General features: G+C 36.7%; 1 protein-coding gene across 1 annotated transcript in view; it reads right to left on the bottom strand.

Moving 5' to 3' along the window:
• Positions 1–7331, bottom strand: part of LOC139737465 (proteasome maturation protein-like) — a 71129-nt gene extending 63798 nt beyond the window's left edge. Inside the window, exons 1-2 of the mRNA XM_071648141.1 lie at positions 7290–7331; positions 4233–4303 (exon numbers count right to left, since the gene is read on the bottom strand). Coding sequence (XP_071504242.1) covers positions 4233–4303; positions 7290–7331 — 113 coding nt within the window. The remainder of the gene's footprint in view (positions 1–4232; positions 4304–7289) is intronic.
• Positions 7332–24715: the final 17384 nt, after the last annotated feature.

Genomic DNA, 24715 nt, shown 5'->3' with positions numbered 1-24715 from the left:
TGGCCTTCTACGTAGGGAATTCCCCATCTTCACACACACGCAGTCATAATGTACATACAGAATGTGTCACATACACACACACCATTGTGCAGACCATCAAGCTTTCCACACAACACATACCCATACGATAACCACATACCAATCCACAGACGATCTTGATACAATCGCAAGCTATATAAATTTACAAATTCAAACGTCTACAATTAATAAGAAACACATTCTTGATATTGGATTTCCTGGGCGAAAAACATCTTCTTACCCATAAAGGTGAGTAATTCCCTCACACACAATATCAAGTTATCAGTATTGATTGCAATATGATGGGTAGTCCCACATGTGCAAATTAATGTCTTTATGTTATGCCTTCTTTTATGCCTACTGATATAACGAGATATCGGCTATAACGAGGAAAATGACTCGGTCCCGACCATCTCATTATATCGAGTTTCCACTATAGTTGAAAAATATGTAGCTTAAACACATGATTCTACAGAGCACTACAAAAGGCACTGATATGCATTTTATAAGGATCACTTGCTTGCAATAACTAGAAAACATATTGGTTACAATTTTAGTATACTACCAGTTATGATCTAAATTGAGCAAAATGATGGCATTACGATTGACATTGATTTTTAAAGTTTAGAATACTTTTCGTAGACATATACAGGGTGTGTGAAACTGATTTCTGAATTTAACACCACGACGCATTCTTAATGGCTGGTTGATAACATGAAATATCTTCACTATTTCTTTGGTCATCCAGGAAAATATGTAAAGAATCTTTAAGGTTATCTTTTGATTGTGAGTGTGTGTGTGTGTGTGTGTGTGTGTGTGTGACAGGATCTATTTGAGGAACATTACCAACATGGGAAGGATACGAAATACATTGAAATGCATATATTGCACACAAAACCATATAAATCTGAAACCCCTTGATCACATGACTACTGTTTTATGATATTTAAAATCCTTCTGGGAGGATGGAGCAAGGGAAGGGGGGAAATATGCAAATGCCAGAAATTTATTTCTGTCCCCCAGCCTGATGACTCCCAAAGGGAGTAGCACCTTTCTCAATCTTCCATTTCTGTGGTGGGGGGAGCACTTCCGTCAATTTTAATTACAACTAACCAGGATTTAGCTAGGGAGGTGTTAATTTGGTCTTCCATATCGGTGAGGTTGATTAGCGTGAAAGAACACTGGAATTATTACCAAAATTTCTCTTTGGCATCTGTTGAAAATGAATACTGTTCACCTCGCTTACAGTGTGGTATATGTGCATGCCACTGCAGAAATTTGGCTGGGAACCCAATGAAAAATTAAGTTATGCATAAAGGATTTATGATTCATAAAAGTGTGACTGTAGTGTTCTGACAGAATTGGTTCCTTTGGAGAAGAATACTTCTGAGAGAATATCTTGCATAGGCATGGTGATGGACTATTTTTGTAGTATGTTACTTTGAAAGCTCTTCTTACATTTGATATATGCAAAAGACATGTAGGATAACCATAGACTGGAAAAATTGAGCAGCTCAGACATTTCACATATTACAAAATACATCATTTTGCCTTAACCCGTTGAAGATGGACTGATTTTGCTACAACACGCATTTCCCATAGACACCTGCCCGAGTATACTCGGGACTCGTCCTCAACAGGTTAAGTTGTACATGAACAAATCATCGCTTAAAATTTGTGAAACATAACGATGAAGAGGGCAATCATATATCCATGGGGAAAAAAAAAAAGAACAAGGATAGGAAGGAAAACTGATGAAATATAGATGCAGGTGGATGCTTGGACACCACCAACATGAAGCTCACAAATCGGACCCCCCAAAATAAGTCTGTGGATTGCGGGGGTGGGGAGGAGGGGGGGGGGAGATAGACAGAAGCTGGAGAATGCAGATAAGAGCATTCCATCAATCAAACTGAGAACTACTTCCGTTCAAACTCCGTCAAGGATCTCAATCCCATAAAATACAAATATTTGATATTCGAATACTCTTTTCTTATCGAGTTCATTGAGCTGTGAGAAATATCTTGATTTCTCGTGGTTACAGCGAGTGCTTCCCTGATGCAATCTGTTCGTTTCCTCACCACAAAGACAGCCTCCTTTCTAGTCGCGATTCCTGATCTGTAGTTTCAGGTGCTACAATGCCTACCGAAGGAGTGAGAGAATGCTGCTGATGCCATCATCAATTTCCGGACGAGAGCAATGTCTTTGTGATAAAGACCCGACACACACACTTGGGAAATATTTTTGTGCTGTTCTACAGAACAATAAGCCAACCTGTTATTAGAAGACAGAATGGTGTGCTAGTCCTTGCCAAGCTAAAAGCATCAGTCAAAACCAAGACTGATCACAGATATGGTACCATGACCTTTCAGCTCTAGACACCAAAATCTGCATCTTTGTGTCCAAATACATACATACATGTACATACCTATAAACTCAATAGATAACTATTAGCAATTTTCAACATGCTGTGATAAGAAACGAAACATATTGTGGACAGACATTAGATGAAAGTATTAGACAGAAGATGGACACATGGCTAGACTGATGGACAATATAGGTAGCAACAAAATGGCTCCTGCTCCATCATTTGACAAATGAATCTACAGAAGAAAATGACCATCAGGCGAAGAATGCTGCAATGAATGTCTTTTCCTCTGCAGAGCATTCATTGGATTGAATGAACAGCACCATTTTAGAACGGGACGATATGACCTATCCAAAAACGTAAAAGATTTTTAAAAAATGAAAAGAGGGCAAAAAGAATGAACATTCCACTGCACTGAGATGATGGAAGATAGAAAAATGAGGAGAGGAACAGAACGTGTTGTAAGACAGAAAGGAGGACAGACAGACAGGCAGACAGACAGACAGACAGAGACAGTTGGACAAAAATATCAGACCGAATAACTCCAGAGGCTGTTAATGACAAAACAGAGAGGATGAAACAGTGACAAGAGGGAAAGTGAAGGAGAGAGGTAGAGGGGGAAAAGAGAGAGAGAGAGCGCGAGAGAAGGATGAGCTAATTGAATGTGTTTCCTGTCCTCTGTTCTACGCCAATAATCGCGCGCTTCCTCCCACCGATCAGTCACAAAGTTGCCAGAGCTCACCTGATTCTTGTCTCAGCTGTCAATCATTTTTCTCCTTTTTCGTCGATACAATTGTAAACTCTCTCCCAACCTCCCATCCCCCCTTCCCCGACCCACCCCCCCCCCCTTAACCACTCTGTTACAAGTCATGGTAATTTATTGAATGAGTCAAGGCAAGCCAGTTTTGAATTGTCACACAGAAAAGGAAGCGAGAGGAAGGAAAAATGTGTGACTTATCAAGATGTATGACTTTGCAGTTGCTATAAAAAAAATGGGCAGTACGTCTCGCATCAGGACAAAACAGTCCTCTAAAATTCACGACACAAAGATACGACGGGACACAGACTGATGAGATAAAACTTAAGTGGTAGTTTGCTTATTCCAGTTGATGAAAAGAGAGGTGACATATTCATGAAACCTGGGGAGCAATACTCTCGATTTAGGTCTTAAGGTGGAAGTTCATAGCACATCTCAAGTTTATTTGATATTGCATTATCTTTCCTGCAATCACACCATAAAATGTGGATCTAAGGCCAGAATTCAGTCTAAGGAGAAATACAAAAAATGCACAAACTGATAAAGTTGCAGTACATTCATATCCTTCTTAGACACTCTACACTCTTGGCACTTATAATCATCATAAAAATCTTGGAAAGATTTGAAACAAAATGTGACATACTTCACACTTTGATGCTGCAATGCACCAGCAGTAGTTCAGTTTCTATGACTTTTTTATATCTTCCCTTTTTCTGCCAAAAGAATTTCTAAAATGCTGCTATTAAAAAACCCTCAAAAGTGTCTATGATTAGTCATTCACTGGCCTAAAAAGAGTGATACCGACAAATAGAAAGGGGATGTAGGTCGACGTATTATCATATAAATAAGTATGCCAACCGCGAAAAAAAAAAAGTATATGAAGGATTTTTCTTAAGCTCTGGGAATTTGAATTCACCGAAGGAAAGTGAAACACAAATTGTCAACTTTGCAAAATGCATAAGACTGCATTCTTCTTTACCCTTCATATATATTTATATCAAAGAGGGGAGGGGGATGTTATAATGAACCTAATCTGATCCAATACAAAGATAAATTCTGACTAATTGTCAGAATGAATGCCAAATTTACCCTTCGGCCAAAAGATCCGGCACGCCATAGTTCTTCTTGTCCAAGGTGATCTCAGTAGTTCCAGCGACATCCTATAAAGAAAACAGAAATAGAATGGAAGAGAAAGAAAGCAAGAAAGTGAGTATATAACAAAACTACAGTGCTGAAAACATACATATCTAAACAAAACAAATGATAATAATAATAAGTTCCCTACAAAGCATCATCTTACATGATGATGAAACATTTAAATGAAGAATACAAGCAGACATTATTTACACGGAACTGGAATCTAATCTAGCCTGTTGTTAAAATTGCCAATCGAAAATCTCTGAATGCTGAATTTTAGTGACCTTATTTACAAAACAACAACAACAAACTTATTTGGTTGCCCATCCTTTCAAAAATGAAGACTTGGGCTTTGGACATTTGGATTGGTTTGGGGGTTGTGTTCTTGTATAATTGGTGATGATAGTTATATCAAAAGGAAGGAAGGCAATTCTTTACAGCAAAAGCTATGTGAAATTCTAATATGCCAAGCAGCACTGTACTTAAAACATTTGGCATCGAGATATTCTCTGGAGATTTTATACGCTCCTGACATTAGGTGTTCACTAATTTTTCCATGACGATTAGTCAGGCTGGTCTATATGATGAGTATCAACAGAGGATTCAACAAAGTTTTTCATCAGTTAAAAAAATACAGTTCAAAGTTTGTCCAGTTTCCTAAAAAGAAGAAGAAGAAAGCATTAGATGCTGAACTTGGACTGCATCAAATACAGGAGAGATTCATCCTGTGTGGTTCACCAGCATTGAACAAGCTGTACATGTGTCTAACATCAAACAAGCACCTTGTAAAAGGAAAGTTATATAAAGTCTGCAAAACATGTGAAAGTTTTATAAGCTTGTATCTCTGTGTGATACACAATCTGCGCCATGATGAAATCTGATGAAATCTAATTCACAGTTATAGGCCTACACGCTGCATTAGATTGAGAATGACAATACACAAAACTATGCAGGCCTACAGGTTGTTGTATGTCTTCACTACTTCCCCATCTAGATTATTATATCATTTTTTTTTTTCATCTCATTTTTCATCTCATTTTCCTTTCTCCATATCAGATACCTTCTGCTCTTCCTGTGTGAGAATCTAGTCAGTCTTACATCTTCTTCCATAAGACGGAACAAACAAAATCAACCTGTACAGACAAATACCCTAATAGTCTCCAAAGTCCTGAATGTCAGTGTACAAGTCTACGAATTCATCAATGGTCTAGAGATGGTCTGCACTTGTTCCTAAGGGATCCAAGCTTGGCCCACTGCCAGAGCACTGGCCACCAAACAAATCGCCATTGCCAATGTTTTCTCTCTCCCTCTCTCTCATGCCCATATTTTCTTTATATTGTTATCCACACATACATCATGGTCTCACGTAGTCTCCTCATCCAGCGGCTCCAACATATGTAGAGTGGAAACTCACTTAAAAAAAAAGAAAAACACATCTCCCTGCTCCTTCCCTCCACTCTCCATCTTTCAAAGAAGTCATGTTTCTCGAACTATGATTAATAAAACACAACACAATTTTTTCTGTTTAAGAAAAATTAGTCTGAGAAACACAGTTGCTTGTGACAAACAAATACAGATCAATTTAAGTCCATTTATCATTGCATCAACATCTAAGATCTGACCAGAAAAAAAAAATTGTTTTGTAGGGAATGACCTTGAATAACACCATTTGTTCATGACCACTTACACGGGGTAGATTGAAGTCTGACTTTTGTTTCATTTTTTGATGCATAAAAAGGGATAAATAGGGATGAGTAAAAGACTTCGGAAGGAAGTGTGACAAGATTTTCAGTCACTACTAAATACAAATTTTCTAAATCTTGCAAAGGTCTGATCCCTATTTTTAAATATCATGATATGGCTAAATTCTTTGAAAACTGACATTATAAGAGTGATCAAAATAAAATCAACAGCTGTATACACTTCCTCCTAAAAATGTATTTCAAATAAAGAAAGAATGACATAGAGGTAGGTAGACAGCTAGCTAGTAGCAAGCAAGATATATAGATAGATAGATAGATAAGATAAGATAGATAAGATGGAGAGATACGAGGAAGATAGGCAGGGGCGGGGGTGGATAAAGTGAAAATAATCATGAAGCCTGTAACAAAGAGGCCGAAGTGGAGTTATTTTCACAGCTACAATTTGTACTTGGCATTTTCATCCTTTCCAAATCCAGCATTCCCAAGAATAGACTGTTCTCAGGGAAAACGAGTCTTTTTCTTTCTTTCTTTTTTAATCAGCCACACTTAGCATGCAACAAGGCCCACTCCAGCCCTATCATCAATATCATATTTTGCCTAATCATGTGGTACTACTAAACTTAGCACACATAGCTAAGTACAACATGGACCTTACCATACCGACTTATCAACTAATCTCAACGAATAGGGAACAATGGCAAGGCAGTTCATGGTGAAATCCATTTAACTGCTTTGGGCTTGAATACATGTAGTTCATTTGGCTTTTGTTGTGTGTTAGCGTGTGTGTGTACATTTATGGTTAGGAATATGCACAAGTTTTTGCACAGGTAAAATAAAGAGACATCAGGAGGAGTGAGGAAAGTATTATGTTTTCTTATGTTCACTTATTTTGTTTGATGAATATACCATATATACGAGCTATTCTATTGTATGCTTTTGTAATATTTTCTTTGCATGAATACATTTTGCAAAAGCAAGTAGCATCACTGAGTTTAAGTTAATCAAGGCAAAGCATTTATTATGTATTGAACAAATTCTATGTATACATGGTTGTCAGTCTTGGTATTATAACTCTGTCTTTGCTGAATCTGAATTCTCTTTCTTTGCTTTTAGTGATGAATTTGTGTCATCAAGTTGCATCAGTGAGCAGAATACAAGCTGCTAGCATTTCTTTTATGTGTGGATTTGTTTCTTTGCAAAACATTATTTTTAAATCATTTTAAAAATTCAAAACAAGGTGTGCGAAAAAAAAAGTATGCACATGAGTGTTTCTGTGTATTGAATTGTCTCACAATTTTGTGCGTACCTGGTATTGCACAAAGATCTCATCTCTCTTCACCCGTTCCATACCGAATTCTTAAATCCCCATAACCTTAGTACACAAGTAACCAGGTTCCCATTGGGAAAGGGTTAAACCAACAGAGAGAAAAAAAAAAGTGTGGCACTTTCTCACTGCTGTAACAATGGGATCCCACACATCATATCTCATCAGCAGTTCAAAGTGATATTAATGGAAGATAACATCTAGACAATTGGAACAATCAAGAAACATTCTCTCTCCACGGCCCGCCAAAAGGCTCACAATAATCCCCGTGTGTCAACACCTGTGCATCCGTCTCACGTCATTCTCTGTTTGAGTTGAACTGGAACAGAAAAAAAAAAGCCAGTGGAATTGGGCTTCGGCATATCATAAGGTGGCAACAGCGCATAATCGAGTCTGAAAAAATTTCATTCCATATCTCTGGTGAGGACAATTTCCTGTGGAAGCAGCAGAACACGTGAGTCACTCCTTTCACCCACAAAGGGAAAGAGTTGGAAAAGGAGATTTCTTATCGGCCTTTACAGCGCAAATATTTCAAAACCAATAACACCTGAGGTCAGACAAAATGGGAGTAAAATTCAGACTGGCACTCGACAGCTAGCTTTCCATGAAGCATGTGAAATGGAGAGAGAAAGAAAAATATTGTGTTTACACTGCAACAACAACAAAAGTAAAAGGAAGGAGAAAAAAATAACACCAATAATGATAACTATGATGATCTAAAAAAAATAAAACCCTTGGTACCTATGGATAATTGTAACTGTGCATACCATGCATTACCTTGCATCATAGTGTGGAGTTCTGTGGTTAGCTCTGTCTTATCATTTGTTATAAGACATTAAATTTACAAAGTGTAGCTCATAAAACCAGTGCCCTGCACATACGAATAAAAATGCAAAGTAACAGCAAATCATTCATATCAAGGAGATTTGAATCAGCACATACAAATGTATTTATTTGTGTCTAAATCTACCAAACTATATTACTCCATGTATCTTCAAGAAACAAGAAAATATTTTTCATTTTTGTTTTGTTTTTGCTTCCTTTTAAGGAAATCAACTAAACATAAAATAAATTGAGGCGTGAAAGACACGATTCTTGAAGATAATTTTCTAGAATTCTATTTGTATGCAGAGCTGTTAATGCTTAAAGATGATATAAAGTTCTGGTACCTCAAAAGTTTCCCTGACTTTCCTTGTCTTAGTTTGTGTTTCAGGTTAAAGCACCTTTCATATAACTAACACTGTGAGACTTACTCGCCCCAAAGTGCTCTCATGTCTTAGTAATCATGCAATAATGGTTTCGTACAATACGTGTGTATTGATTGTCGCAGTACCGCATCGAGTCAAACTAACGGCTCGTTCGAATTTTTCAGAGCCCGCTCTGCTCTGGTACGAAACCATTATTGCATGATTACTAAGACATGAGAGCACTTTGGGGCGAGTAAGTCTCACAGTGTTAGTTATATGAAAGGTACTTTTAACCTGAAACACAAACTAAGACAAGGAAACTCAGGGAAACATTTGAGGTACCAAAACTTCATATCATCTATAACAAAGGAACGTTTTCCACATTGAGGATCAGGAACATTCAGGATTGTGCGTGGGTGTCCACTGATAAGTAACAGGTTGTCGTTTCGGTGCTGAATATTGATTGAGCATCACTGCCTGCTTGCATTTGTCTGCCAGAAATTGGGCTAGGAATTCCTCACAGACAATGTGGGACCATGAATAGCAATGGGGTCAGATATGAGCCCTTTTGCGGTACCCCATGTACATGTACCCCAATAAACTCAAATGTCACGGCATATTTCTTCCTCCAATCCACAGAATGAAACATTAATGCACCCCTCTTTTCTTTCCTTCAAGAGTTGTTTGTTCTTTCTACTGTTGTAAAATAAACCACAATATTATGGAATAATAAACATCCACACCATGAAATGAATTCTATTTTGTTAGCTATCCATTTTAATTTCATACAATGTACTTTCATGCATGTATGTACTTCGATTTACCAGGGGGTAAGTGTTCTTTCTTCTCAGCTTGCACCTGCTGGAGATATCATGCCTAGAAGTTTCCCACACACACACGGGACTTTTGCGGACTTTCTCTTGCAAAATAATGCTGTATACGCAGCAGGCTTCCTGCAGATATCACTTGTTTTGATGAAACCATGCATACTTCCTTGGTAGTCACATTCCCCTGACCCCACCATGGTACACATTCAAGACACAGAGTACAGTGGCCCGCGCTTAATCGGGAGGGTTATGGAACAAGTTTTTGTCCTGTTTGAGTGGGGCTCCCACTTACCCTACTAAGTACAATGTAGTGTTCAGTATTTGCTTGTGCAAATCATCCCGCATGAAACCCAATTTCTAGGCATGCACTAAACCATGCACTTACAAAACTTATCAATATCAGCCACTTGGCAGATCCAGGCAAGGGCGCACCAGGCGTCACCCTTTTTTTTTTTTTTTGTTACAACAAAATAAATAAAAAGAAAAAAATGGGGGGGGGGGGGCTTACACCCGCCTTTAATTTTGTTAGGTGCCTCCCCTTTATGGAATTCCTGGATCCACCCAAAGGAATAATTTACCCAGGATAAAAAGCAAAACAAATATTCACAACTTAAAGTAGGAGAATGATATACATGTACCTGTGATCATTTCTGAAGATTTAGTTGACATAATCATGTCCTGAAAAAGCAGCTAGTGGTTCAGATTAAGTTATGACCACGAAAAAAGCTTGTTGTAAACACTGAATTTTGTTGCACTAAAGTGGTGTGCCAAATAAATAGGTCCCTGATATTTTAATCCGGTGAGTACTGTACAGTTTTGTACATAAAACTGGAACAGTGGTTAAAACCACAGTATAGTCATCATCTCATCTTGTCCTTAACTATCTTTACTATTTCAAGGACTTAAAGTTGCAGTTGCCTTGGACCAATGAAAAATTTATTCATCAAAAATCTATTTAAAAAACATTTTGCCCAAAATGTAGAGCCACAATTTGGAAATTTTGCACAGGAACAAGCTTGAAAGAAGTAACCATAAATCCATCTAGGAGATGTATTCAGGGGGTGCTTTGGTTCAGCAAACATACAACTGATTAGGCTGTGTACACTGCACTGTATGCTTTACAAAATTTTGAAAAATGTTTGTATGAAATGGGTAAGGTACGTACATCTCCAGACCATCATTACTGCATTACTGCAGACCCACAGAACATTATATTTAAAGTGCTCTAAAATTAGGCTCAAGATTCATGGTAACTCTTAGGAATTTCAGATACTCTACTGTGCACATTTGTTATTTTACATGCATGTGCATGCTTTCTTCTTCTTTTTTTCGGGGGGGGGGGGATAGTGGTTCATTTATTTTTTTATGACATGATCTAATCTTTGCAATTTCTTCAAACTGTGAACAAAGAATGTCCTGTCTTTGTTAGCACTTACAAGGTCTTATACCTTTAAGTGTATAAAATATAATGATTTTAATTTAATTTACAACAAATTCACTATAATATCCCTTAAAATACATTTTTCATTAATGATTGCCCCTTCAACTTACACAAAAATGGGACAAAGAATTGTAAAATGGGAGCAGAGGGTCACATTTCTTTCACAATGACTGTAAAATGGCTTAAACACAGACTAGACAAAGAAAAGCTACTCTTTAGATAACTAGATGTGTATACAGTATTCTTAAAGGAGAAGTCCGGACGATTTTGAAAAAAATTAACCAAAATCTACATAAATAAAGGACCATAATGACTAAGTTTCATTGAAAAAGACCCTCCCAACTCGCCACAATCGATTTTTTAGCATCACTAATTTTGAATCGTAACCGTTCGATTTCTGTACGCCGGCGAGAAAGATCACGTGACAGCGTGACGTTTCATCCTCACATTGCTTTTTGCTTGGAGCGTCAGCTGGCTCGGGGGAGCCCTGCTTGAGCAACGGTGATACGGGCCAAGCAAGCGGTAGTAGCGTACCGCTCAACAGTCTCTGACCACACAGCGGATGCACGCGGCATGATCTATTGCTTCATTAAAAAAATGCCGATGTGTCAAGTGTTAGGGTGTTGTCAATACTTCAACTTTACTAGTAAGTCTTCAAATTGAAGAAATATTTCGATTTTAAATTGATATCTATCCACGATACTACCTTTACATGATCCTGAATGCTACAACACGCAGCCCGATTACGCTGTGTGTATTGGGCTGCTGGTCGTAGTTACCAGCGCGGCGCGGCGGCGGTACCAAGCTGGCGCTGGCGTTTCTTCCTCGGTTCAAGTTACATGTATACTGTCGTATTTTATCACCGTCAGACACACTTTTCAACAGTCTCGGACAACAAAAGAGGCAATAATTCTGACATTGACAGACTGATTTCAGATTGTTCACACTCAGAAGTCGAAAAAACGATCGCGGATTGTGATAGCACTTGGCAGCAGCAGACGTAAATGTATGCCTGCACAGCCCGACAACAGCTAATGCATTGTAAGTGATGGGGTGGACACTAATAAGTACGGCAGTATTATAATACATACATATTTCAATTTAAACGAAAATGTTATAGCATTGCAACTATTTTACATTAATCTTTGAAGATTTTATATAGATATATAACGAAGATTATTTGAATAAAGGAATTCAGCGTTTGGCAACAGCACTCCTAAATCGGTGTACGGTCTCCTGCAGTAGCGCCGACAAGGCACACCTATGCAGGCATGCAGATACCGCCCGCAGTCAGCAGTGCAATGGGAGATCGATGCGTAGCTGGGCTTCGCTCGCGGTGCTCTCAGCTGAGGAAACTGCTCCCGATACGTCACGCGCAATGCATCCTGGGACAGATAGTACGAAGGGCAGCTCGCGACGGATTCGAACATGAAGAATTACCTTATTTTAAAAAAAAAATCATAGTAAATGTATCTGATGGTCTTTTCTCGTCGGGAAAAGGGTAATAGGTTCATGAAATATTGTTCTTTACACACGAAACGGCTGATAATCGTCCGGACTTCCCCTTTAATCAAATAACCTTCCCCTCACAGATATTAACAATATGTAGAGCATCTGTATACATGTACATGATCTCTGTCAGTTCAAACAGCTTTTTTTCAATCTTTTTAGTACCGGTACGGTACTGATCATAACAACTAATTATTGCATTTCTTTGTTTCAATCATATAAGGAAATTTCTTCTAGGAATACTATGTCCTACCAATCAATTATCTTTCCTGCTGTACACTCAAACATATGTGACCCGCTGCAACAAAAGGATCTGAAAGTCGGGGGAGGACAATTTTCTGAAAACGATTTGACATTATTCCCTTACTCTTCCACTTTTATGTCATATATAACATGACTCATAAAAGTACTCGGTTGCGGAGATATCGATGATTTTATTAGCGCATGTTGAGTGGTTTAAAAAATCAGCGTTTCGAGAAAACCGCCTTCAAAGTTTTCCTTCCGATGCCATCATGATCAAGGGGAAGCAAGACAGTTTTCACCGTTTGACGATAGAAGGTACGCTCCTAACAATCTCCACGATGTTCATTCAAGCTTAGCACCAGCGGTCTACGCAAGACCAATCGGTAACCAGGATGCCACTCACTGACCAATGAGATCACTCCCTTGTTGCTAGGGGTGGAGTCTAGCTGCGGTGCTCAATCCAAATCTTCGGACACAGTTCTGTTCCGTTGAAAGTCGGAAAATCATGGCCCAGAAAAATGCTATATTCTTGCCTTTCCCTTCATCATTTAACTTCGAAACTTCGGCAGATGATAGGAGATACATTAGACTACAAAATTATGTCAAAAACAGAAATACGAAAGTTTTGACGGATTTTGATGATCTCATTTCAAACTCGATTTTCTCGGCTCACCCGTCAGTGACTTTAGGATCCTTGTGTTGTAGCGGGTAACATATGCTGTTATCTTGAATGAATCAGAGGCAAACAGTCAACACAGTACTGTGAAACCAGAAATGTTTGCCTGCAATTTAATTTTACGAATTTCATGAGTCAAGATTCGTGAAATTGAAATGCACACAGAAGTTCTTGTCTACACTTTATGCATTGAATGCCAGTGGCAATTCACAAAACTTAATGCTGCAAAAAAGGCTGTCGGCTCCAATTCGCGAAAATTTCATGCCGTGAAAATATCTTACTTTACAGTATGCTTTTCCATTATCTCTCTGAAAACAATCATCTCTTCTATCTATGTACAACTGTAAGTATGAGATGAAGTATAACAAGTTATGAGAACATGCAATGAATAAATGCAAAAAAAAAGAAGAAAATAACAAAAACACCCCAAAATACTCACACAAACCCTTGTGCAACAAAACATAACCATCATCTTTCTGTGCACCATCCCGTAATATACATGTACAAGTAGTATCATTTTTAGGAGGAAGGCTGTATAGCCTTTGTGCAAACTTTGAACTTTAAAGATTTTTGTCAAAGTGTTTAATCTATCTGGGCCCATTGCATAAAACTTACCGTTGAATTTCAATGGTAACTACCGTCAAAATTAGGCATCACAGCCAATCAGCATCAAGGATTATAAAATTTACCGCTAATTTGAAGACTTACCGCTAGAAAGGAGCGGTAAGTCCAGCGGTAAGGGTTTTATGCAACAAGGCCCGCTGTTGTTGATGTTTGCTACTCTGTATCTCAAGCTAACGGAACATCTAGAAGTAAAAATTGCTCTTTACTTAACTGCTTTCCTGATGGTCACTGGCCATTTAGCAATCAGATGAAAACTGTAACAACATTCAGAAGTTCAAACTTGTGTAAACACTACAATTGTAATTTCCCTACCTTGTATTGTGAGCAGAGGTTGGGCTTTTTTATTTAAATTCTTTTTTTTTTGCAAGCCACTGTTGTTGTTTTTTTTTAATATCAAAAGTCATACTGTATCTTCTGAATGGCAATAACTGGCTAAATGTTCTGTGTTAAAGAATATGCATACCAGTAGGACCCTATACTCAGCAGGAAAAAAAAAAGTTAACACTTTTTCAAGTTTATATTTCTCATAGAATATTTGGTAAAAGTTTATGCATGAGTGAACACCTTTGTTATTCTCTTCCAAGGCATAAAAGTAGAAATTGCAAAAATATGAACAAGTTGTCATTCATGCATACAGTTGTAAGTGCTCTTCCATATTACAATAAGAACAAAATAATAGATTCAAATACTGTATGTATGTACATATTATATTGTTATGCTTTTTGTTTGACTTATTATCATTAATTAATTCCATTATTGAATGAATATTGCTGTGGCGAGTATACATGAATGTAATTAATGTGTATCATATTTTTGTAAAGCGTAATTACAAATATAATACAATGACAGTCCCATAATTCATTTTGTAAAATGCTATAACCTTTAATACAATATTTGAAATGTCACGTTTACTGTATGGCACACAATAATGAAATGTTCAATTTTTAATTGATTATGAATAATGGAATAAATATGAAATATTTCTTGAAAAAAAAACCCCAAAACACTGGACAGAAATATCATCCTTCAATCATTAAGTCAGCAACAAATTTGAAAGACACACAATCATGTGCAGGAGAAAACAATAAAAAAAAAGAGAAAGAAAAGAAGATGCACCAGATTCAAACTGGTCTAGTTCACTCCCTTTCCTTCCTCTTTATTGTCGAGGTGACATAATTATTTTGGTTAAAGCAGCTGTTATACAGACTATAATAACTGATTTTGATTGTTACCTGCATATCGCTCTTCTACAGTCGACATGTTCATTGATCCATCGCGCTAGGCCAACGGCCAACAAACCCACATACTTTTGAGTCATTTTTCCTTCATAACTGACCTTTAAATTCCACAAAACCATTTGATATGATCCATATTAACATTCTGATAGCCACAAGAAAATTTTATTGATGAATTATGCAAGGAAAGGGTAGGTATGCATGGTGTGCATTTCTACATGATTACCCTGAAATTTTCTTCGTTGCTGCGCCCCTAACAAAATAGAAAAAGGGGGTCAAGTGTGTACATTGTCATGACAAATTGATCACTTTAGTTTTACAAAGCTCACAAAATCAATACATGCACAGTCGCACTTTAGGCAAAAAGGGTGTTTTTCGTCTTGTTCAATAAATTGTATGCTTGTAGGCGTATGAATTGATATTCAAGCACAAAGTCATAGTCTATAGATATATAACTAAAGTTTTGCAGCAAAAAAGAAAAAAAAACACACACACACACACTCAATTGCCCACACAAAAACCAGCGAGTGGGACCATCTAATGACTAGACAAAAATAATATAAACTTTATTCAATGTATTGACGGTATTTGAGTAATTAAATTGTCACACAAATACTTTTCATGACTAACATGAGCACTACCCCTTCATAGAAAGACTGAGTAAAATTAGGAAGCTTAGTAAATGAATAAATACTTTCTCACGAGCTTACCATGTTTGCGGCCATGTTGTGTTTCGAGGGAGCCGATTTTTGGATTTTCATGTAATTTACTTGAAGAGGGCCGCACGCCCTCTTGTGTTCGGGAGGATTATTCACCAGTCCTGCTCACCGAACTGAAACATAGGTTTTAGTTCGGTGGTCCTGCTGCACTGCAGACTCGCCAACAAGCACTTTGACTGCATGCAGTATGAAGTAGGCTACAGTATTATCAATCTTTTTGCTTACTGAAGTACAAATGTATTGTGTGATCCGAACAGTAAAAGTAATGTTCTCTCCCCTGCCACTAACAGCAAAATTAAAGCGTGGTAATGAAGAAATGGCCACTACCTACAACCTACTACTGTGCAACCGAGTCTGTTTTTTTTTTCCCTCACAGTTTCCGAATAGTCTGAAAATTAGGTCGACAGCGCGAGAGATCAAACATAATGTGATAGTGTTCTTCAGTTTTTGTTTGTTTATTCATTTATTTTTGCTTTTGCTGGGCCAGGAGTCTATCATATAATCTCAAAGTCATATCGAGGACATCGACTACTAGTATGTTACGGAAAGCTGGGGAAAGTTTCAGGCAACCCTCCATTAATTTCTTGTAATGTAGTGAACAGAATATCCTAAAAAAGAAAAGTTTTGAGCATAAATGAATCCCTAATCAATGGGAATCTGGTCATAATTAATCTTCGTGCCAAAGTAAATATTGCCATTTCTAATTTTGGGATTTTATTGTACAACCCATGTTTACTCGATGGCTGAAAGTATGTGTATTTTCATGAAAAGCAATGTGCTTAATACACATGTATTAAATACCAGGCAAAGTTTCTTGTGGGAAAGTTTATGTTATGGGGTCGGGGTCTAAAGTTTAATGGTTAATAAAAATGTTAATATTTTTGAATAGAAAATGGCTTAAGTTATGTTTATGAACTTTGCATACACGCATGTAATGCTTAAAGATTTGGTGAAAGTTCAAAATTCTGATATTTGATGTTGAAGTCATATTATTACTATTATTTTTTGCATGTGTTAAGACTTGCTTTGTGCATTTATTTTTGTATCTGATAGTTAAAGTATTGATATGAAGATTGAATTATTTCAGTTATATCGAATATGATGTTTACGATATTTTTGTGTAGTTAGATATAGGCTGTTGTTTCACACTATGGAGATTACATTGGATTTGTTTGGGGGATAGTACGATGAAGTCAATTTATGTGTTTTGAGATATTATTCTTATTTTCATTAGATGATATAATTCTGAAGAAATACTGTATGAGGAAGAATATATATACATGTATATGATTATAAGCTTATATGAATAATGTTTATGTAAGTATATCTGTCTTTGTTTTAACTGAAGAGCAATTATTATGATATTATACTTATATTCATTATGTTTGAATTGTCTGTTGATACACTTATTCAAATACATGTTTGCACCAAAGATAAAGAAATAGTGATATAAATTAGTGTATTATATTTCAACAATCAGTATGTCATATACTCCACCTTTTTTAGTAAACTGGCGTAGAAAAAGGCTTGAGCTTTTTTATTTTTCTTTCCTTCCTTTTCCCCTCTACTCACTCCTCTTCTTCTTCACCTTTGTCCTTACATATCTCCAGCTTTCCCTTTGTGCCTCCCCCAGCCTTTAACACTTTCTCATCTCTTCCCCCTCAATCTGTTTCTCTCACTCTCCGCTCTCCATATCTTGTCTCAGACTCACACTGCATGTACTAGCACTCTCTGTCTCTCAACATTCCTTATTTCACGCCTTCTCTCTTCTCCTCTTACCCTTTATATTAGCTGAAAGGATTGTGATGTCGGTAATGGAGGATATAAGGTACGTGTATGTAAACCGGGTTTGATTTTTTTTTCACACAACTCTGCCTTTTTTGTAATATCACGTGTGCGTATGGCCACTATTGATGTACTGATTATTATTTGTTGTTGTTGGAGTTGTTGTTGTTGTAAGGATTGCATTTTGTTCGTGTTTTGTATACGTAATGTACTTTGTCTCACTGTATTTTTATACCTGTAAATCAGATGCAATTCAACCATTCGGCTGCGAAGTTTGATCAATAAACCATTAGATAAATAAATAAATAAGTAAATAAATAGATAGATAGATAGATGAATAAATAAATAAATAAATAAATAAATAAATAAATAAATGAATAAATAAATAAATATAAGCCTTATCCCCCCGCTCCTCTCCGCATCCACCACGTCCAAGCATAAACACACAAACACGCACATGCACAGACGCACGCACACACACACATGCAAACAGGCTGAATTTACATTTTGATCATGTCATGTGCATACACACAGCCACACACACTCACACACGCACATACACACATTCAAACACGCATACATTATAAACATACTGAATTTACATACTGGATGATGTGACGTAGACACATTGTTCTATCATTCAGTCGCTGTTGCAGAAGCATGATATTAAAATCAGAATATAATCATTCTTACTGATATCTTTCTTTACATTAAAATACCTGACAAACCATGGATGCTTAGTTAAATCATGCAGTAATAAATCGACACAAATCAGAACATGCAATGGCAAATAATAAGTAAAGATGAGGTCAGAAGATGAAAAGAAGAACGCACGAGTTCGCAGAAGACTAAGTCTCGAGAGATTTTAGGAAAAATATCCCCTCCAGAATTTAGTGAATTCCTGGTTACCTTAAGAGGTAATTATCGTAAAGGTAATAACTGTCTAGACAACAAATTAAGCCCTAGCGTTTAATCTCTTTGTTGTCGTCCACTATTGTTGCTATGTCGGTGCTTTCTTGAATAATCCTAGCCTTCACTAGTGGCCAAATATGAGTGATCGACGACTAGCGGAGAAGAGTCCAGAATAATATTTTTGACAGTGAATGCGTCTCTCATGGATTACTATCATGGTTGAATCATAGAAACAACAACTACAAAAAAAAAGAGGATGATACACAATTCATAAATTCTGTTCCATCGAGGATGAAAAAAACAAACACAAACACAAACAAACAGCGAGACATATCATTGTGGTGCTCACTCGCACACGACCAGTAATGATCAGTTTTCATATCAGTATTAATAATCACTGATGAAGACAATGATATCAATTGTATAGTAATAACAAAACAAATTCAATAATAACAATAATGATGATAATGATATTGACAGAAATATTTAGTAGTGGTATAATATTCTAAATGATAAAGATAACAATGATAGTAGTAGTAGTAGTTTTAGTCTTCTTCTTCTTCTTCTTCTTCTTCCTCTTATTATTATTATTATTGTTATTATAATTATTATCATTATTGTTATTATTATCATCATTACTACTACCACTACTACTACTACTACTACTAATAATAATAATAATGACAGTGGAATAAGAACATTCGCAATGGTGTAAATACTCATAATAAGTTTATATAAGTATAAGCATATAGGCCTATCATAATATTTGTATATTCATATGAATACAGATAAATGAAATTAAAAAATGTACAAATATAAGAGAGGCGTCTGAGCGAATTTCGGTCGATTGTTGTCATCATTATTTCATCTGCTATCATGACGATTATTGATGATATGATTTCCATCGTTAGTTCTGTCAAAATTTATCATAAGTCTTATCTTTTCTGTTCATTGTTACACGGAAAAGAACACAGGCCTATGACATTGTTGAATCATGCGCTGAAATAGATTGAGAATTGTCACAATCATTATCGGTAATTAATTGCACAATGAAATATTTACTAGTAACACAAATTGGAACAGCAGAGCTGCGCGCGCATGTCAAACTATTTGACAATTTCTTTTTCTATATCTCTCGCCTTCTCTCTCTCTCTCTCTCTCTCTCTTGCTCTTCTGAATATGATTTTCAAAATACCACTTAAGAATGTCTATAAGGATGCAATCCACTTCAAAGGATAAGGAAAAAGGTTGTCTGTCCGTCAATAGTACTGTCATCACTAATTATGATCTATTTCCATCAGTTGGCGTCTTGACCCACATACATTTCCCACTTCCGGTCGGTCTCTATAATAAACGAGAGTTAAACAGCATCAGGCGTCTTCAATCCTCTTGTTTAAAATAGCCCTCCAACATAACAGCAAAAACAAAATCTACAAGAAATAAGGTTTAAAACAACACACACACGCGCACACACACGCACACACACACAAAGGAACGGGGTGAAAGCTGAAAAACAAAATCGACAATACGAAGCAATTTGCAGTAAATGGATGCACAAAATATTAAGCTTTGTTTTCAGGATTCAGACTTCTTGATTTTTTTTTTCTTGATGTGTTTTGACCTTTTTTCTTTTTTCTTTTTTTGCTGACGCACAAGTTTGACGAAAGTTACTTAAACAAGTTGCAGCACTGTCTTGTGATAAGGTCTCGTGCTGAAAGTTATTTTTCGATGTATTATGTTGCATATTCCATTTTCATGGCACCACATCGAAAGCACGGCCATGTGATGTAGCGAAATGGGAAGGTGGCGGAGAGACTAACAGGAGGAAAAGAAAAAGGAAAAAGATGCATCCCTCAACCGTGTACTTGAAATCATAACTAGAAAAAAAAATGGAAAAGACGGGTTAGAAAAAGAAGACAGCACGGACAAAGAAGATGAAGTAGTAGTAGTAGTAGTAGTAGTAGTAGTAGTAGTAGTAGTAGTAGTAGTAGTAGTAGTATGTAGAAGTAGTAGTAGAAGAAGAAGAAGAAGAAGAAGGACGATCTATAGGGTGAAAATGAGGATGAAAAACGGCGTTATGACCATGCAGCAGAGGAGGAGAAAGATAAAGAATAACCTGTTTTTAGAGCTCTGCATGTTTTGCAAACTCGAGTGTTGTTGTTGTTGTTGTTGTTATTATTATTATTATTATTGTTTCGCATCTCTTAGTTATTACTAGTACGCTGCCATTCTTTCTCTCTCTCTCTCTCTCTTTATATATATATATATATATATATATATATATATATATATATATATATATATATATATATATATCCCTCTCTCTCTCTCCCTCAGTGATTAGTTGTGATAACCAAGACGATTCTACTCATTTTAACACTTCATTTCCGTATTAATGTGAGAGCAATGGGTCAAGGGAAGAACTGTCTCGAGACTCACCTATTTCCCTGAAAATAATTCATGAATGTCTGGCAGTTTTGGTACATATAGGAGAGTCCTGGGAAACGAAGTGTGATCTGCGCATGACCAACACGGCGAGCTCTACGGGCGAAGAATACAGGCGATGTAGCGCAAGCCCTTCAATTCGATGTCGCGTCTTTTCAGTTTCAGTTTTTTGTTTATTGAGTATTAAAGACACTATTCTTATTTCAAACAAAAATCAATCACCAAAAAAAAAAAAAATCCTAAGTTATTCTTAATGCAACACAATCACATCTTTATCGTACGAATTCATGATACGAGCGTAAAACTCAAAACATATGTCATATATTGCTGTTGTTGTTGTTGTTGTTGTTTTAGACGAAACTGGAATAATTAAATAGTTTAGATACAACGAATTATAACGAATGTCATCAACCGGTAAGTTGCCTACAGTATAAGATATCCTGATATTTGTTCATTGCTCAGACAATTATCATGGTACATGACGTCATCCCGTGTAAAATAAAAGAATGCACAACTACACTTTTCGGTATCAAAATATTTCAGTATCCTCGGATTTGTAAAAGAGTGGTGTATATTTCATCAGGAATACAGTCTCAACAGATTTGAATATGCGACTTTGACCAATTTGTATGATTATCTGCATTTTGCTACAACTTTCACCTCAGTAAGTTCTTTATTTTTATTTCTATTTCAATGAAAGCGTCTTCTTTTCATTTGTGTGAATATACTCTTTCCATTGAAGTCAGTTTGAAGACGAACTGGAAATTCCATCTTAAATCTGCCATCTAAATTCATTTCTAAAAACACAGTTTCATCGAAATTCTTTATATCTTTTCTTTTTGCGTCTTGAATCAAAAGCATACAGATGCCGAACTATGCCCTATGCATAGAGCTCATAATTGCTGTTTAGCTTATGAAGTCAAACACGCTTACAAGCAAGCCTAGTTGACCTATGAAAACATGGGGTTACAAATTATAACATCAATTATGAGTATAGACATGATAGACGTGCTAGCATTTATATAGTGTCATTATATGACACTGTTTGAGTCGTTGTCAAAATAGTCTCGATGTCAACGGATCAATTTTTATTCATATTTCTCTTCAAGGGAACGGAGGCGACTTGGGGCATCTTATTGACGGACATTTCGTCTTGGTTGACTTCCCATGAGTAATAACTGATAAGGGATCTCATCCGAAATTATGGACATTTGCAGGTGAGGGAATGGACGTCATAAATTAGCTGACCAGACAATGAGTGACAAAGACAAAAAAAAAGAATTTAAGAAAAAACTCTCAGATTCATTGAAGAAAAACTTGGCAAAAGTTTCGTCAGACACCGTTCTTTGTCCTTGAGCATTTAAGTTTTGACAGGCTTTCTTTTAACAGCATGTCCAAGCGGCTTGTGAAAAACATGTATGTTAAACATCGGAGCTTAGGACTCGTTGAAAGAACTCCAAAATCTTATACTCATATCATAATGTTGCACCAACTAGAAGTGATCGTTGCATTTTCCGCAAAGATGCGCGATATATTCCTAAGAGAAACAAAACTTTGCATAAATAAGTATTTACTTCATTGGTGTCTTTAATGAATCAAAGCATGAGCCATGTGCACATTTATAATATCAATACAAGTATGTTTGAATTTACTTTTCCCAGTTATTGGCATACTTTACATCTGATTTGATGTTGCGTATCTTGATCTTTTATTGGCGACTTTCCCGTACAATGTATTGTTGCGTTGTTATCTTACTCATTTTTCTAATAAATGAACAAAAATCATTTCTTCCCTTCTTTAAACGCAATTTGAGAAATAAAACATAATATTGCAAGACTTGATTTGCGCGGATAACAATGTTCTACTGTCACACACAATGCACTAGGCACATTCCTCACCACGATAGAAACTGCAAGCTGCAAAGCAAACACATTCATCTAACCAAACAGTCACTTCCCCTCACGACGCCGAAATTCTCATGGTGTCTCAGTGGAACTTTTCCCCCGGAGTACTCGGTATGTTACGATGGGACTTATCGCAGGTTGTATCTAGCACGAATGCGATTGGCTACAATTGCGTTTCCTTGTCGTGGCCTGATTACGAGGCCGAACTGGCTCACGATCACGTTCAAACGGGAACTGGTTGATGCTAATCCCCTTCCTCCCGGGCACAGCACGCGACCATACCACACGGACTTGCACCTGACCATTATAACCTGTCGCGCGTATCGCGTCTGACTTTTAACCCTTCCAGTACGGCTGCCTGAAAATTTTATTAACATTTTATTATGTTCCTTATTGGATGCGGCAGAACTAATTCACATGCAGTCAGGATCATTATTTTCCTTAGACAATGGTCCTCTTCATTATTGTTGGGTTCTCTCTAAGTGCCTTGGAAACCAATCTATGAGATTGTGGATATAGGGACAAATCCAAAATTAGATTGAGAAAATAGATTGGCATTTAAATCTATTAGATTTAGATTTTCAATCTAATTTTGGATTTGTCCCTCATCTCAATCTAAGGAATTTAGGGAGTTGGTCTGTTATTTTTTGTTGTTTTTTATTCATCATGGAATATGATAGATGATGTTATATTATGACGTACAGTACCTGGAGTGAAACGTATATGGCTTCGCAGATAATACTGCTTTGGTATCATGTCTCAAGAGAAACGGATTAGGACAACGGTTGTGACATCATTTCAGTCGATGACGACGAAATTGAGAGCGAAAGAGAGAAAGTTGTGAGCGATTAGAAACTGTGAAGAATGACTACAAGAAATATCAAATTCATTCGACTCTCATTAGCTCGCACGATGATAGGACCTACATCTTTTTATCATTTTTTTTTTTTTACATTTGAACATAAATAATATGTGATTATAGAATTTGATTATAGATTTTTTTTTTCCCGACGGTTATCTGTCTTATAATGATACAAAAGATAACCGGACGGTCCGACCATGTACAATTAACTATACGATATAACTTCTCACAATTGTCATAATTGTGAATAAATCAAAATATCAAGCACGGACAGTTTCTTACACTGTTAAAAAAAAATCGTGTATATGTAAGATAATGATACCAGTGTGTTATGATGACACTTATAACTTTCAAACTTTTGATCAAACGCTAATAATGTATATTCCTCTTTGACGTACTTATAGCAATCTATTTGAGGTTTTGCCCCTTTGTCTGTATATTTCATTTTGAAGCTGAAAAAAGTAGATCCCCATCAGTAAGATAAGAACGAGGTTTCAGTTTTGATGGTATAGCAGGGTCTGGGATGAAATCATAAAGATTCAGTTTAATCTTTTTTATTCAGCCTATGATATACATAATTCTTGAATAACTGTTGTAAATTTATGTGGTGTGGTTTTAACAAAACGAAACAAAGCAAAACAAAATGTGACTTTGGTTGTTCTTAGCAGAACCTATAACCTTATCTTCAAACTTCTCCAGGCCCCTCGCTCCTTCTCCCCACCCCTCCTTTGCTGCTGATTTATAGGAAGTCGTCTAATAGATATCTACACCGGCCCTATTATGAACCCTGACGTTCATTCCACATTGGAGTTTATGCAATTCGGTCTCGTGATCTCTAAAATAGTCATCCCCAGCATACCACGTGCCAAAGTTATAAAGAGGAGAAAGCTCGAAATATGCACAGATCAAGCTGTGATGATGATGGACATATTCTACCTGTCATTTCCTGCTGCCACGTGACCCGAGGGCTCTTTTCTTGTCATTTGTCTGTGGATGACACACCTGTAAATGACCGGAAGTCGTTACACTGGCACACGCG

This window comes from Diadema antillarum, unplaced genomic scaffold, assembly GCF_040938485.1.
Source record: "Diadema antillarum isolate AM-2024a unplaced genomic scaffold, OU_Dant_1.0 seq00000693_RagTag, whole genome shotgun sequence".
Taxonomy (NCBI): domain Eukaryota; kingdom Metazoa; phylum Echinodermata; class Echinoidea; order Diadematoida; family Diadematidae; genus Diadema; species Diadema antillarum.
Note: the sequence above shows the minus strand (reverse complement) of the source record. Positions and strands in the feature narration are given on the sequence as shown.